This window comes from Spea bombifrons, chromosome 11 (assembly GCF_027358695.1).
Source record: "Spea bombifrons isolate aSpeBom1 chromosome 11, aSpeBom1.2.pri, whole genome shotgun sequence".
Lineage (NCBI taxonomy): Eukaryota > Metazoa > Chordata > Amphibia > Anura > Pelobatidae > Spea > Spea bombifrons.
This window is the reverse complement of record NC_071097.1, coordinates 26,090,624-26,108,479: the sequence shown is the minus strand read 5'-3', so window position 1 is coordinate 26,108,479 and position 17,856 is coordinate 26,090,624. Positions and strand designations below refer to the sequence as shown.

The following is a 17,856-nucleotide window of genomic DNA, read 5'->3' as shown; positions in this document are numbered from 1 at the left end:
GAAAAGCCCCAATAACTTTAGGGTACATTTCAAATATATTACAAATAGTTGTTTTGAAATAAACCCAATATCTTTCCATCATGAAACAGCGTATTAAGCAAAAGCTTCAACTCATATTCCTGCCTAAAGGTGCGTGTTTCCTGTGGTTACTTTGGCTGATATTTTATGTACAGGTGGCTGAATGCCAGTAATGTCTCGACAGCTAATATTTAATATTCAGGAGCGTTGCTTGTGTATTCATTGCTGCTTCAGTATCTTTTATTTTGATTGAGACGACATTTTTCTGACTTGTATTTGCTTGCCTTATGAATTCGATACTCGGGGATAAAAATATTGAAACTGAATTTGTCTGCCCATTTTTCCTAATGTAATAAAGTCAAACAGCACTAGCTCCTTTGCCATGTTTTATATTCAGAATAACCGTATGTCTATCCAGTGCATGTTTAAATCCCCTCACCATACTCACCACTTTTCCACCACCAGTGACGATATACTTTATAAAGGGACAGTTTGCAGTCCCTGCTATAGAATGCATATTATGTATAGAAGTATAACAGTGATCTATGTACCGTTACTTTTATTACTGTTCCGTAAGCGGATTAATGCTATAAAAGAAAGAAGGGTCATCATAATTACTTTGCCTAGGGACTTCTGCACAAAAAATCTAAATCTGGCTTCACTGGTGTAAAAAGATCTCTTTGCCTATAAAAAAAAATAAAATATCTAAAACATCCCAAAACAGCCAAGGTGGCAACACTGGACCTTGTATAATCCAACCTCATAAAAGCTTAACAGTTACTCAGTTGTATATTAAAAGCATGTTGGGCAGACATTATAAAACTGCATTCCAATGTTTTTATGCCATCTTTTCTATCCCACAAAGAATATTTGGTTGGATATTGCAACATTTCTTTCCAGTGGATACGTATTCCAACACTTTTAAACAGCCTCACCTTAGGCAAAATGTTGTTGAGCTTGTGAAAATATATTAAAATGTACATTTCTAATATAATGTTTATTAACTTTTAGATTAACACCTAAAAAAGAAGAAATATGTTGTAAATTCCACAGTGTTACTAGACAATACAATAATTGAATAGATATATATGTAATATACATTAGGATAATCCGCAATAAAACAGATCCTATTGGACATTTCTCCAATTCATGTGTAAAGAAACAAAGTTTTGGCCCCTGTTAGTGAAGTAGATTTGGCCCTAAAAACTTCTACTAACATACATGTGTTATTAATCATTGCTGCTGAGATGCAGTGGTGAGGCTTGATCTTTAGGGTTTCTCTCTCCTGTTGCCTTGGTTGTGGGAGGCTCACCTTTACTTCTGACCCAGGGATGCCATTAAATCAATATCAATCAGCCATAAGGTGCAGAATTCTCACCACGTAATAAAATAATCCCTGAGACATACCTGCCTATATTAGCGTGGCATTGGTGGTATGAGTCTTCAACTTTCCTCTTCCTTTGCTGATGGAATCATTGCATGATCTTGGAGTTTTTGTCATCTTTGTCACATTGGCAGAACTGATGTGGATCTAATCGCCCTTTCTTTGGGGGAAAAGTGGAGAGTTCCCCATTTCTACTGCTTGCGTGGTCTACTTTTAAGGTAAGCACGCAAATCCTACACAACCTATCTGTTTTGCCTTTACTGTTTTCAGAAAGCAGTCATTGAGAGCATGTGTGTGACGTATTCTCATTCACATTTGTATTATGAATTGATTCAAAACATTGTTAGATGATTAGGAAATTCTCGCTATGCCAGATCCTACAACTGATGCCTTTTACTGATCCCATGCACTTCTAAACCAAATAGCAAGCAGCAGATGTTAAAGGTACTTTTACTAAATGAACTTAATTTATGTTGAATGCTTTCCCTTTAAAAGGTATCTTTTTCCCACCACTTAAGGTTCATTCACCATTTCTTTAATCTAACTAAGTATTGTTGGTGCAGACATGCGGCTTGGCACTCACAAGGTTTAACTGTTATAGTACAGAGCGTAACTGTCTAAAATAAGCCTCAAATACCGAAATAATAAGAGTTACCACTCAACACAGATTTTTTCCCCCTGAAAACCTGAGGTCAGAGAAGGCTGTTGTGTTGGTCTGTTCAGTCTATCATTTTAAAGGCCAAATGTATTTGCAAATCTGTTGCAACACAAACATGTTGGACCATAATTCTCTGTAGAAGTGGCCAATTAAATATGCTAATACAGTTGGATGCTCCCTTCATAGTGGCAGCTTGGCCAAACCTGAAGCCTCTATGGACCCTACGCTTCCGTCTGCATACAAACAGGCAGGGACGTCAGTCTAAGAACTATACAGATATATTGTGCATGTGGGTCTCATTATTAGGAATCATTGGACATATCTGCATAATTTGAGATTAAACAATCATGCACACTTATATGAACAAACACATTGTGGAAATTATTTTTCACCACCGGGGAAACCATTAATGTTATTAAAATGCAGGACTTTTTAGTTAATCATGTGCACGACAACATTGTGGCTTAGCTGTGGTAACCTGCATCCCGTAGCTTTAAATTAATATCCTACGGAACTCGTCAGGATTTCAGGTGCCAAGGGTAGCTGGCAAACTCAAAAAGTCACGCTAAATTGGAATTCAGTTGAATTTAATTAATCTCATGTGTGGCAATATTTGTGTTATTAAAAAAAGATTGCTCTTAAATGGAGATGTGAGAATTACTCTAGACCTGAGACCAATTTAGCTCATAGTGAAAGGACACTAAGCAGTGGTTGGCCTGGGTTTCATTATTTGGAGATTTGGGTCTGGTAGCTTTTTTCACTTGCTGTTCCATATATGTCCACAAGGAGTATGAGGCATCATTTACATAATCGCTAGATCCTTTCAGTGATCACTATGTCAACCTTCTAGGTCAGTTTTGTAAATACAAGTATATCAACAGGATTGGCCAATGAGAATTGATCCAGTGACTGATTTATGTAAGTAAAAACTGATGGGAGCAGGAAACTCCTAGAGCAACTAAAACACCCCAGCTAGTTTACAAGATTACACTGCTATATCTAAAACAATCACACATCTTAGTAACCAACTACAAATGCAAAAATAAGTGTAGTATAAGTGCATATTCATCAATATTAACCACCCCGTCCATAGAGGTGCTATCACATCCACAGCAGAAGTATAGCTGCTTTGTATTGACATGCAACTATCCTGTATTTTAGCAATGTGGCAAGATTATAAAACATGGCTTTTGTCTTTTTAATAGGGCTCGGGGTGCCCCTGTGTCTTTCGAGGTATGCAACGATTCTAAGGAACTCAGCGCACCGTTGAAGCAATGTACAGCCTGGCTCCAAACCTACTTTTGTGAGCCCTGGACCATCGAGAAACTCCCTATCCCAGATTTCCACAATTCTGTCTTGGAGAAAGGTATTTAATTGTATAGCTTGTCTTCTTACAACATATTTGCCCTGCCTCAAATACCTGTCGCATACACAACATTCTGTGCTGGATTAAGTAATCTGATATACCGATGCACTCCTTAAATAAGTAAACCATGTGATGAGTATTGAAGGGTCACTGTAATCTTGCCCTGCTTCAAGTTTCGGGGTTAATGTTGGCACTCAGTCTTTTGTTCTCGACTATTCAACAATACTGCTCAACTTTGACCAGCTGGACAAAAATGTTTGAACATAAATTCATATGGTTGAATATAGGGTTGAGTAAAAAGTGTTAATTTTTTGTGAGACATTTTTTTATATTAGTTCATTCTAAATTGGAATATATGGGTTAACCCAGTTGAGCATGTTAGTGTATACAATGGCATGCAGAGGGTTAATTTTCTTTCCACAAAACATAGTAAATGAGGCTTACTAATGGTCAATTAGACCGTTTCATAAACACAGTTGGTGAGAGTTATGTTACATTAGGTAGCTGTTCAGAGTTCCCTGCAAATAGATTAATGTTTAGTATCCTTCAGTTATTGGAAGCATCAAACACTTTAGGCGTCCAAAATTCGCCACATTTCTTGCTGAAACAATCTTTAATAAAAGATCGCACGATTTACATTTCATTCTCAGCATATTGATTTTTGGGGGGCCGTAGAGACAAAATTCACTGGATTCCTTTATAATTGTTACAGTAATTGTAATAATATATATCTGTAGTACATCTGGCATCAGGCAACAAGATACACTTCTAGACAAAAGAAAATCCGTTATCATAATGTTTGTAGGAATAAATAAATGTATGCAAAAAAAGAAAAATCCCGGATTAATGTAAGGACCGCATTTAATTGAAAAAAAAACTTTCCAGTACCAGATAAATCTGCCAGCTGTCTGATGTTAAAAAAAATAATCGAATGATCTATGCTTTGTCCAGAGTTATTATGGGTATCTGATAGATCATGGTTCCTTCATCAGGCTTGAAAAACCCCTGGCTCTTGTAGGGCAGGGGATAGGATCTGTAGTCCAATACAATGAGTGACTATCAAGGTCAACCTTCCGTCCACTCTTTCTAAAGTAATGTTACACTTACTAACAGGCGCTATACCGATATATATATGCTGTCTGTTTATTTCATATAATAGTAGACATTTTTATGGGTGTTCTAATTTTATAAGACTTTTATTGATGTTAAAGCTGTATCTGCCAATAAAAGCTGTCGAGAACACCATAATGGGTTAATATCAGAAGTGCCCAAACGCTAAATCTTTACATTTTATACAAAAGCATGTCTGAACGTTTGCCATCACAAGTCCATCTCTACCAAGGGACAAAAATAATGAGATCAGTAATAATTATTGATTTCAAATAATTTGTTAAATAAAAAAGGCAGTCACAGACAGTGTGAAATAATAGACAATAAATCTAGAGAGTCCCGCGAAGTGTATTGATTGACATATTTATATAAAACATATCTCCCCCATTAAGACCCCTCTCTCTCTGTGTCTGGGCTCAAATATCACCACAATCAAAAGCAGACTTTCTGAGCGATCACGGCAGGTACTGATTCTTCCAGTTTTCTGCTGCTTTTCACGTGTTTTCTCGCATTCACAGGGCTAGCCCAACCATGTAGGCGTTCTACTTAGTAACCTAAAGAGGTGAGTTGTTAGGAGACCATGTAGCCAGGTCTTACTGTTTATAGCCATGAGGAAACAAACAGTGCAGGTCGCAAAGATGCAGCTTCGCTGCCAACATACACTACCGGTGTGCGATGTCGGAAAAGGCATTGCTTGTGCCTGCCGCAGCCAAAACACATCACGTAGACAGCTTGTGGTCTCTGCACCGATGCCAGTGAGCTGGGGCTCAAAGAACCTAACCAGTGCATGATGTTAGCGTTTTCTATATGCATTGATGCCAGTCTTCACAGGGTAGAATTACACATTGTGCTGGGAGGCCAATACCTGGTGGGTTCCATAATCATTCTACTTCAAGGATTTTGGAGGGGAGACATTTGGCCCATCACGTCCTCTGGATCGAGTGGTGTCAGAGCCTTACTTTAACAGCAGTGCAACTAGCTGCCATCATCGAGATATTCCAGGGCAAGAAACTCAAGGCCAGTTTTAGTCTCAATAGTAAGATTTTTGTTTTTTTTTACTATGCTATTATATTTTTTGGCCCTGATTTTCAAATGAACAGTTAGATTAAAGAAACCTATATCCATCTCTCCCATATGATTTATTCTCCTAAGCCTTCTACCTCCTATCCATATATATATCTTAATGTGCGCAGATGCATTTATAACCCACTTATATGTGTTACAAATTGTGTTTTCTTCAATCACCTTTACAGTTCAGATGTAATTAAGGAAGAAATATCAAAATCTACCGAAGTAGCTACAGTAACAATCAAATTTGAGACGTTCAATACCTGTTAATATTGCAGGAGTGTTTTTTTTATTTTTTTTTCTTAAGTTTTGCAGTCAACGTTATTATTGAAATATGTGTATTATTTATGTATGAGAAAACATGACATAACAGACAAATTGCTGTGTCATTTCCACACTTGCTTTGAATATTTTGCTGTGGTCAGCACTTTGCCCTTTACTTGCTTTCCTTAGCCAAGATAATGATCTCTGATGTCTGTATAAGAGCCATTTATCTGCATTCACAAACCCTTGCACGTTCTTGGATATCTTTCTAATGGTCTGTACTGCACACAGATGAAGTGTAATAAATATATATACAGATATGTTCTGGTGAAAGCTGCTGTCATGTGAACAAGAACAGAATTCTGTAATAGATGCCTGTTCTAAAGCACTTTTGTTCCAGTGTATAATACCAGCTCTCTTCATTATTCTATTATATTACAACATAAAATCATAATATAATGTGAGCTATTAAACATAATGTATGGAGGGAAGACTATGATGATCTACGAAAGAAACCATGATTATTATTACTGTAGTCGCGGTTATTGTTCCTTTTCTACTGATTGCTAACATATCTTGTAGACCAAGGGAGTACACCTGATACATATTACATAATACCTAAGAATGTGATTCAGAACGGTTTGAGGGTTCTTCCCAGGAGCATTTATAATCTAGTAGGATGTGGGGTAACACAACAGACAAGCAGACCTCTAGAAGAATGTTGGCCTCATAGTGCAAGGATATAGCTTTGGTGCCAGATTGTCCTACCATCTAGCCGATATTGAGATTTGATCCAGTGGGAGGAACAAAACTTGGTCTGCCAGCAATTCTTGGAAACAAGATTTCATGTTAATATCTCAATGACATTGGATTTAAATGGCATTTCAAACTTGGTTAGTAGACCCCATGTAAGCAGTAGGTAGAACACATCCCACCTAACAGCCTTTGAAATACTATATGATAAATGGTTTCACAATCAGTAATATCGGGTTCTGAAGATGTTTAAAAAAATAGAATGGATAATACCAAAAATGTAATCCCTAGCAGCCTTTTGTTCTGTGCCTGACCCCACTTTTACTATATTAATTCTGTTGCTTCACATAAAAAATTTATTGGACCATATTAATCCATCACTAGCACCCGTCGTGAAAAAATGAGTAAACCACAATACTTCTTGGATATAAACATATACATGTGTGTATATATATATATAACTATTTTCTAATATTAGTTATTAATGTTTCTAGAGTTACTAGGACATATTGTTTTATATTTCATAGACGTACGTGAAAATGATATCATTGCATGTATTTTCCAGTAAAACATTGCATTTTTATAAACTAGTAAAAGCTTACCCTGTAAAATTGCATTTCTTTGTTATATTTTTTTATTTCTCATAAATCTTGTAAATATACCTTTTTCATAAGCCTTACCATCCCACTTTATGTTAACCACATGGTTTAGTTGCAAAAAAAAAAGCCATCTCAGTGCACGTGTAATAATTCTACAATTACTACCCTCATTGTCTTCCTATTTACACCCTTCACACAAAACGGGGTTAATCTAATAGACTGAACCAGAGAAAACAATCAATACCCATTGGGATATCACCAAAGTTATAGAAAACTCAATGCAACCAAAAATCACCTGTTTGAACACGGCTAGGAACATATAAGTGCCTTTATATTCTGGATTTGACTTGAGATTCTGGAGGTCTATAGAGTTCTATTAAGAATCAAGTCTCTAAAAATTATTTTAGTGTATTTACATATCTACACTCTCCTTGGTGCATTATTTGTACCATATTTCCCCTAACCACAATGTGTTAACCATGCTTTAATTAATCCCAGTCTTCATACATTAGCCTCGCTAAACTATGTTCCAACATTTGGAATATGTGTAACTCATTTGCACTTTATTTCATAAACTACTGCGTTTCACAACACTGTTTCGTCCAGAAAGCTTCCATACTCTGAAGACACTAGTTTAATTAAGCTGTGATTAGCTGCCATTCAGATTTGTCTATTAACTACTTAATCTCCCCAGTTAGAGACACTTGGGTCATGTTATCCTTTAGCCTCACCACAGCCAAATTAGGTAGGCTTCACTATTTCTTCATGCCACCAAAATCTTGATATAATGTTAATAGAGTTCAATGTACAAAGAGTATTTACAATATTATGAATGCATTTAGCAAAGGATTGCTGGCCTAGGCACATGGAAGGGCTGGTAGGATTCATCCTAGGGGGGGCATTCCAATCGAAGTGGTCAAGTAATAAATCAGCTCAAGAACATTTCAGAGACAATGCACATTTCATGAAAGGGAATGACTAGAAAGCCCATAAAGGAAACAAAGAAAGGATCCGATCATCACGTGAATGCTGCCTAAACTCCTTGTCACTCCTGGTGGATATATGTGGAATTGCAAGTAAAAGGTTTTCTATTTCAGAGAGCTACGCAGAGGGCTTTCTATCCTGTCCCTGCCTAGGCCTGGCCCAGGGCAGCTCGCCGAACTGCCCCTCCAGTACAATGCAATGTGTCCTTTATTCTGGATCCCTCGACAGCCAGCCTAAATCCATTGTAAAAGAATGCCATAGATATTATTTTCTAACAAAAACGGGCAAGCAAAATTATGCATGTACGTCCCACGCAGAGGTCACTGAGCTCCTGAGTATTTATACATTCTACTTTTACTTTAACATCCCGTTCCTGTAAAAGTTACTCATTAGTACAGCCCAGTGTTATTAATTTCAGATAAATGAAACTTGTCTTGTAGGGAAGTTTAGCAACGTGTAGCACACAATCTTTACAGAGCACAGGAAGTGCACACAATTTGAAGACACCAGTAGCTGTGCTTAAAGTGTTCCTAAAAGGAGGCAAGTGACCAAGCTAACTGTCAGGCAAATTCATGTTGCACAAGGGCAGCTGATAACGCAAGCTGACATATACTGGAGACATTTTTATATATGGATGAACTGCCGTTGAGCAATTTGTAGAGCGTTATGAACCAGCAGGCTCTCCATCAGCATCAGCCATGCATACCTTTCTAAACACAGTGTTTTCAGGACCCCTGTTTAAAATATTATACGCATAGTGAGAAGCATCCGTGTATTTCTTTTTTTTTTCTCTCAACGTTTACAACCATTAGGCAGTTGACAGAATGTTTAGTCTCCATAATCCTTTAAGTGGCAAATTCATTCCTCCTGTTTAATATGTTAATATGGCTTCTTATTCTTTCTGGTGAACATGTTATGTTGTCAGAAAGATAATAATAGTTGTTCAGCGGCAGATGAAAAGGAAAAAAACATAAAAACTAGGCTCCAAAATAAAGACTTAAATCAATTTGCAGGGCTGTGTGATGGCAATCTTAACCAAGTGGAGCAGAGATGAGCCTATAGGTTAAAGGTATTTTTATTATTTATATATTTCTTTAACAGACCTTATGCTTCTCTTTGGTATATACACCGATCAGCCATAACATTATTGCCAGTGACAGGTGAAGTGAATAACACTGATAATTTTGTTATCATGGCACCTGTCAGTGGGTGGGATATATTAGGCAGCAAGTGAACATTTCGTCCTCAAAGTGGAATAGTGGTCAAGCGTAAGGATCTGAGCGACTTTGACGAAATTGTGATGGCTAAACGACTGCGTCAGAGAATCTCCAAAACTGCAGCTCTTGTGGGGTGTTCCTGGTCTACCTCGCTTAGCACCTATCAAAAGTTGTTCAAGGAAGGAAAAGTGGAAAACCAGCGACAGTGTCATGGGCGGCAAAGGCTCATTGATGCACGTTGGAGGCCAATCAAGCATCTATGGGATATGCAGGACAAGCAAGTCCGTGGAGGCCCCACCTTGCAACTTACAGGATTAAAAGGATCTGCTGCTAACGTCTTGGTGCCAGATACACAGCTTCGGAGGTCTAATGAAGTCCATGCCTCGATGAGCCAGGTCTGTTTTGGTGGCAAAAGTGGAACCTACACAATATTAGGCAGGTGGTCATAATGTTATGGCTGATCAGTATAGATATATATGATGGTGGATAAAATCAATTCAGCCCATCTTCTCTTCCCTATTTTTCCTGCAAACCTTAATCAATTTCCTTACTGTGTTAACCTTGACCACTTGTGCTGGGGGGCTATTCCACTTATCTACCACTTTCTCAGTAACATAAAACTTTTGAAGGACACAGTTTTATCATTCTTGGTACTTTATGACAGGCTAACTATACAGCCACAGTGGAAAAAACCCTAGTGTTGAGTATTTTCTTGGTGACATTCTATCTTCATACCCCAGCATTTAATGGACAGCATCAAACTGACTATACATGTATATATAGTATACACAATAGATTGCTGTGTGTCTACTGGTGGCAGGATTTAGTAGTTGCAGGTGTCCAAAAATTCTAGGTAATGATATTGACATTCCTGGTACTGGTTGCCAACTGGAGGGGGTTTTCACTGGGAACACGAAGCTCTGATTCTTGTAGATGTTTTCACTGGCACTATTTCCTTGTAAATTGCGCTGCTGGGAGTTTGTCTTAGTGGGAACCATGTCAGATTTTGGTATAGAGACCTTAAAGTGGGTAATAAAACATGTTAACAGATATTAAACAGTTATACAACTCAAAAATATGCTTAGGGGAAAATCATTGCGTGAGAATGTGTACAAGAACAACAACCAAAAAAAATATGTTATTTGCAATTTTTGTACCGGCATGCTATTTCGAAATAGCTGGGAGATTGGACAGTTTCCCATACTAACAGTGGCCAAGCTGTAGTTATCCAGCTGCCATCGTCCTTAGGAAGCAGTAGGAGGAAAAGTCCAGCTGCAGATCTACAGGCTGGCCACGTCTGTAATGGCCACATAATAGCAGAAGTTCACTTTTCCTTGGTCAAACTGTTTTGTGGTATAAAGGACAGGTAAAGTTATTTTTAAAAATGTTGCCTATGGAACCAGTTGATGCCAAATCAGCCCTGGACGTATCTCTACTATTTCAACTTTCACATTTCACTCTACGCAAATATACCAAACTGGATTCCCGTAGTATGCATCACCATTTATCGGTCCATGTGTCAAGTACTATAACGCCTCCAGCAAGACCACATTATTTATAATTATTTAGCAAATCCCATATTTTGATAAACGTATAAGATGTGCCTTCTAAAAATAGAGACCTAGAAGAGTTATGCTTAATTACATTTTCTGAACCAGAATTTTCATTTGTCTGGAAATGTTACCAGAGGACTTTATCCCTTTTTTCGCTAAGGTTTGATAGTCCTACCGTTTGTTTTATAAGGAATTGAAGTTTTGTGTCATAATATGAAGAGTTAAATATCTTAATAAGGATTTGTAAACTTATTTATGGACACAGTTTAGATGCCACCACTTGCGTACTAGATGAATAGACAATGATCAGCTTCTATCATCAGGTTGGCAACATTTCCTGATATCATTAACCAGTTCTCAATGTTATGTTTGGAACATATACCTCTGTTAGTGATTACTGTTGGTTTCCACCCTATGTGGCTAATAGTGAGCAGGGTAGATTTTAGGAGTTTGGAAGTCCACTAGGCAGATCATCATTTGGAGCCTCATGTTGATGCCCTTCCAACCCAACAACTAACAGATGGGACAACAAAGGGTATTACTCTTGCTATGAGCCCATGTAGTATGATGACGAATGACACATCTGATGTCCCATCATCTTATCAACTTTCTAGACAGTTCGATATTTATTTTTATGCTATCACCCGACCTTCTGTTTCTCAAAACATTGGTGCAAAACAGGCTGGTCTATTAGATGGGGTAATGTGAAATAAATAAGCAAATCTAACAATGCACCAGCACCAGCTCTCTTCTTTATAAGCTTTTTAAAAAAAAAAAAAAAAAAAAAAAGTCTTCCGTCTATAGGCCAAGCTTGCAATATATACAGTTTGTATTCTCTCGACGTGCATTAAACTCTCATGTAGCTTGGGGGAACTATTGCACTTAAATTCTCCTAGAGAAATATATGCAAATTGCCCTTGCAATTTTTCTTCATGTATTCCTTTCAAGCAGTTGAGTGGACCGTTTTGTTTCATGTTCCTTTATCACCTCAGACAATGTCTTCTGATCCACGTAAACAATTCTAGCTTTTCTTTTTCTTTCTTTTTTTTTTTTTTTTTTTTTTAAATCACATTATTATTCAGCGGTTGAAATATGGCAGTGGCTTGTAGTACATGTTTGCATTCTGGTTTATATTTACTCGCTGGATATCGACTGAATACTATTAACTGGCTACTGCTCACGTAGTTTTGCTGTGTTTACTCATATGGACTCCAGTAAATATTTTATCTTCCCAGATTTTGTCATGTACACAGTGTTGAAAAGTACAGAGTGAATAAATTACAAGGAAGACTACGGAAGGCAAGCCTTTCTGGAATAATTCCCGGGAGAATGTTTTCCTATTAAAGAATTATTGCATAGTGCTTTAACGCAGAAGCTAGAAAGCCGCAAAACAATATAAGAAATTCAGCATTTGTTCTTCATTTTGCCGGACATAACAGATTCAGAGATGACAAGTTATCGTGTGTCAAGATGGTCTTCATATTCTTGTCTTGCCGGGAGAGTCATATTTAATTGATTGGTAGGAAAAAAAAATACGAGTTTTTTCATGTGAGAATAGGTTTCATATAAAAAAAAAGTGTTCTTAAATTGTGAGTAAAAAAAAAGCGTCCGTATGTCAGAATTTTTTTTTTTTTTGCTTGTGTTATTTTATTTACCTTTTTACACTGTCTCGGAAATCAGGGTATTAATATAACATATTGAAACCAATAAATTGCAGCTCTTTGTGGTATCATAAAAATTGCCTTTTGGGCTTGACAACAATGAAATATCATCTTGTATTTCAAGAAAATATTAAGGCGGCATTCTCATATTGGAATTAATTGCCCTACTGTACATTCCAGTACATGTATAAAAGTCACTCAAAGCAACTGTAAATGTACTATACCATTGGGTATTATATTCAAATGTGCATATATAGTGATTATTATTTTTTAGAAGGGTTTTTGTTTTCCTATTTAACCCGATGTATGCGAGAAGGGGTTCCAGTCAATCCACATGCTATTAAATCAATTCCAAACAACTGCCATGTAAATATGATCTCACGGTCACATCGATCCCATACTTTTATATCTCATTCTATGCCATTATCATGTGGTAGGGTACCCTAAAGCTTCTGTTCCTTTGGGACTTTGAGGTCTATCCTCGGTATAGTTCCTTGACTCAGTGAGCTTCTGCTGCCGGAAGAGCTTGGCTGGCCTTGCATAATGTACAGTTAAATCCGTGAGATTTGTTTCAAAGTCTCGTTACCCATTAAATTAAGCATTATACAGGGCCGCCTCATTCCTTTCTTGCTGGCAGAACCTACCAGTGTTGGAACTTCTTAATGAATAGCGAAGTGAAGGAGTTCAATCCACAACTCTCCTGCAAACTCTCATGTCAGCTCTCCCTTAAGTGAATAAACATCTCACTCTACACAAGTATTCCCGAACTGGATTCCCGTCCTGTATTCTGATAAAACTATAAAATGTACCTTCAAAAAATAATGAATTAGACAAATTATGCTGATCATTTCATTTATCTGGAAATGTTGCCAGAGGACTTTGTCCCTTTTTTAAAGTTGTCTACAAAGGTTTGATAGCCTCTTTGTTTAAGGAATTGAATTGTTGTGTCATAATAGAAAGAGTTCAATTTCTTAATAATAATTTGTGAACTTTCTTATGGGTACAGTATGGATCGTAGCTTTTGTTTTTTACCACTTGTACTAGGTGAATGATTAGACTGGACACTGATCTGCTTCTATCATCAGATGGGGTTGGCAACTTTTCCTTGATGTAGGCAGGGCCGGCCCAAGGCAAAATGCCGCCTGGGGCGAATTTTAAAATGCCCCCCCCCTTATCTACCCTTCCTCTCCCTTTGCCCCCCCCCCCCTTGTACTTACCTTTCAGCAGTCCTGCGGCGAGTCTCCCTGTTCGGTCTCGGTGCCGGCTTGTAATGCTGAGCACAGGAAATCGGTGTGGGAATTTATACATACATTGGATAGGCAAAAAGCTATCCTGATTATGGGACTGGGTCAATGGATGATTGGGGGTTTAGTCCTTATAACAGGAAAAATGGGCAGACTAGGTAAGCCTAATGGTTCATATGTGTTGTCAAATTCTGTTTTGATGTTTTAACATTTCAGTTTTCACAGGGTCTTGTCAGAGAAGATTGTTCAGTATCTATCTAGCCTTAAGAAAGCAAGGAGGTTCATGTCTGAAAATGTGAGTCGTTGCTCTCTTGTGCCTAGAAGTCAATCAACCTCCACTGACAAGTCCCTTGAAGAACAAAACATAAATCATGAATTGTTGGTTTACTTGTACAGAAGCTATTTGCCTTGCATTTTGGGTTTAGGCTGCCCTAGTGACAAAGCCAGACTGATATGTTCTTTTTTTAATGGTAAGTTTGAGATATTTCCTAGTGGAGATGCGCTGTAGCACAGGCTATTAGGGATCTACTATGATCAGCAGTTGAACAAACACACCAAAAAAAATAGCCAAATAGTTTTGGATAAAATGTGCCTAAACCTTTTTTAATATGAAGGGATATGTAGAACTTGGAGGATTCAGTTAAGAAAAACAAACCAAAATTTGCCACCTTTGATGAATGAGTGTTGGACAATGTACAGGAGCAATATCCGAAACTGACAATAAATAATGCCGCAGGAAAATGAAGTTGTACAATCAGCCAAGTGATCTGGTTATTATATATATATATAAGTGTAAGATGCATGTCTTGTAAAGTGTGTATAAACCTCAGACTTTGTGTGACTTTTCCTCAACAGCTCATCATTTTTCACTTACTCATGGTAAACAGAAGATATCTCTATTTAATATATACAGTCCATTCACTACTAACCTAGTGTTTGGCACATGCATTTACAGTTTATAGTTTAATCATTACATTATTTTTATGTAGAGTAAAAAAAAGTTAAAAATAAAACATCTGTCCCTTTACCCTTTACATAAATCATCTATTATGTACAATCTATACATTGAATGTTATTTTACACTTCAGTAATAATTCCCTGCAGAAACCTCACCCCTTTATTTGTTACAAACACAGTTAACCCCTTAAAGACAATGGGCGGTCCCTAAACCCATGGAAAACAATGCATTTTGAGCCCGTACATGTACGGGCTTTGTCATTAAGGGGTTAATTACTGTGTAGAAGTTAATTTTAGTATTCGATCCAGTGGCAATACAAGCATTTTCTGAAGACCACCCTGAAAGTGAGCTACAGTCTAACTGGTATCCCATGCAGCCTCAACAACAACATAGACTTTAAAGTACATTGTAAGTTAATGTGCATTCTTCAATGTGTAAAAAAAAATGAAAAACACGAAGCCACTTACCTTTAGGAGAGTGTGCAGCTGCAGAGACATTCCTCCTCTGTGGTCCTGCACTACTTATTAGTAGCTTAAAACAGCCAATCAGTGACAGGAAAGTGTCCCCGCTGCAAGCAATGGATGTGCATTCTGCTTGTTAGACCCCACCAGAGCAAGCTGCATCAGTGGTAGAGCTGACTCTTGGTATGTATGCTCAGCGATAACTTGTTGCATAATATAGTCTATATGACACAAATGTTGCCATGGAAAATGTATTAAATGTCTGGCCTGTGTCCAGTGTCACTTAATTCACTGGGTTAAGTAGTCCTTTCCCTAGTGAACTACATTAAAGAGGATCCAACTGGTCAGACACAAGGAGACATCTCCCTTTGCGTTTATATACCAGTATATTGTTAATGCTTGTCCAGCCTTATTTGGTGTAGGTTAATATCCTAAAATATGATGTCACTGCTACTTTCTAGCTAACAACAACAAGATCATGGAAACATACCAAATGACAATGTAAAATGTTTTATGGATTTATATAAAACATCAATGTTAAAATTTACGTTAGTCTAATATTTAGCAGGTTGATAGATAATGCCATTTGTGGACTATTTTTTGACAATGAATGTCTAAGATTTAGTGAACTGTTTAATAAATGTAATAACTTCAAGGGACCATGAGGGTTTGGTGTTTACAAATGTTACTGATGGCTCCTCGCTCTTTGGTACTTTTATAAAACTATAAGGACATAGCTGCTAGGAAATAGGTGGACTTCTATACGGAGTCGGAAAGAGACAAACCTTTGATAGCCTTATTGAAAGTAGAGGGATAAGAGACTGGAAATGAATTGATATAAAATGGCTTAATATAATATCTACATAAAATAATATAATAATAAGTAAAAAAATGGTAAAGTTTACCCTTAAGGAAAAACATAATACAAAGGGAAAGAGAAGAAAAAGAAAATAAGAGACTTAAGAAGTGTAACTACTGTATATACATAACGACTGTCATCTACAGTTAGATATCTATAATTGCTTTTATGCCATAATATTATTAATTGTACATTAATAAGTGATATAATAATATGATGGATATTCATAATAGAGGAACACTGTCTCAATAGCACATTGGAGCTAATATTCTGAAATCTTTTTATGAACGTCTAGCAAACCATGTTAGCTCCGACCCTCCTCTAAATTCCATAACATGTAGACAAGCACACTTGTTCCTAAGTACAGAACGTTGTGTTTAATACCCCAAAAAAGTCCATAACTCCTCCAGGTTTTGCGGCCAATTATTTCCAGAAGATATGTGCCTAACATTGGAAAAGTGTAGGCATACTTAGAATTTTCTGAATCAAACTTGCATTTTTATGAAGTTGACCTCTGCGTTCAACTCACCCAGATGACATAAACACAGAAAACAATCGTAAACTGAGACAGCGTAACCTCTTTAGATTTAGCACTTATTATTTTCCTTACCACGGCATAAGGCACTGAGAAAGGTACTTATGTCACCTTGGAAAGTAAGTCTCTTTGAAGTGGTCCGTATCTCAGATGTAGCTTGGAACCTCTGTAGTGTGATTGTTTCTATGGCAGCAGCTCTTTTATCGCTTTATATTTTTGACTAGTAAAATGTTTTTGAATTGTTGTAAAGAGCACATTACCGCGGATGATGGTTTTTGACACAGATTAAATTGTGTTTCGGATAAGCAGGATGTTTACAATGGATTTTGCCATGTGATGTTGCTTAAAAGTATTATGGAATTATATCACATTATATCTAGTTAAAAAGCATCATGGAGACCAGGAGCAGCATGGATGAAAAGAATGGGGGTGTTCCTGAATTTCAAAGACATATACATTATACTGGAAATTTGCATCTTTCACTCTTCGGAATAAAATATGCAAGAACCTACACAAAAGGAATATTCTTCTTTTTTCCTGAATTGGGCTTTTGATGTTCAAGAGGCACAAGTATTAAAGGACGTCCCTAGCAGGCTTTAGAAACCGTTCCTATTTATGACAAATGTGAAAGCGCACAAAAGTAGCCGAGTATGATGGTGTCATTAGTTTGTGAATCGCAGGCTTGAAAATAACAGCGAAGGAGGCAAATCGGTTTAAAATAAGATAACAAAATGGTTTAAGCTACTTAGGTTGAATGCCAATTATATTTTAATATTCAACCGAGCATATTTTACTGAGAAAAAAAGGCAGCGTCGACGCATGCATAACTCATTGGCAGCATCGACCAGCTGTGCCACTCTCCTCTTCAAATCACTTTGTGCATTTTAGTAGCATGGTAATTTAGTAGAGAATACCTGAGTGATGGCATTTTCAATGAGCAGGTAATCTACAGAGAATTTTTATATGGTTATGAGTTCTGTGCTTCAGCTTGGCAACACAAAAATACATCAAGACCAATTACGGTATCAACTTTCAGTGTGATACCCTTGCCACGCAAGTGCATGTATTTCTGCCCCAGGCATTTCAAATTGCATCTAATTTGAAATCTTTGGGGTTTTAATTAAATTTCAGAATATATAGAATTCTTCATTAGTACCTGCTCTG

At 37.2% G+C, this 17,856-nt stretch overlaps 1 protein-coding gene across 2 annotated transcripts in view; it reads left to right on the top strand.

Moving 5' to 3' along the window:
• MGMT (O-6-methylguanine-DNA methyltransferase) overlaps positions 1 to 17,856 on the top strand; it is a 169,590-nt gene that overhangs the window by 111,267 nt on the left and 40,467 nt on the right. For both annotated transcript variants that reach the window (XM_053450429.1, XM_053450428.1), the window contains exon 4: positions 3,266 to 3,426. In XM_053450429.1, coding sequence (XP_053306404.1) covers positions 3,266 to 3,426 — 161 coding nt within the window. The remainder of the gene's footprint in view (positions 1 to 3,265; positions 3,427 to 17,856) is intronic.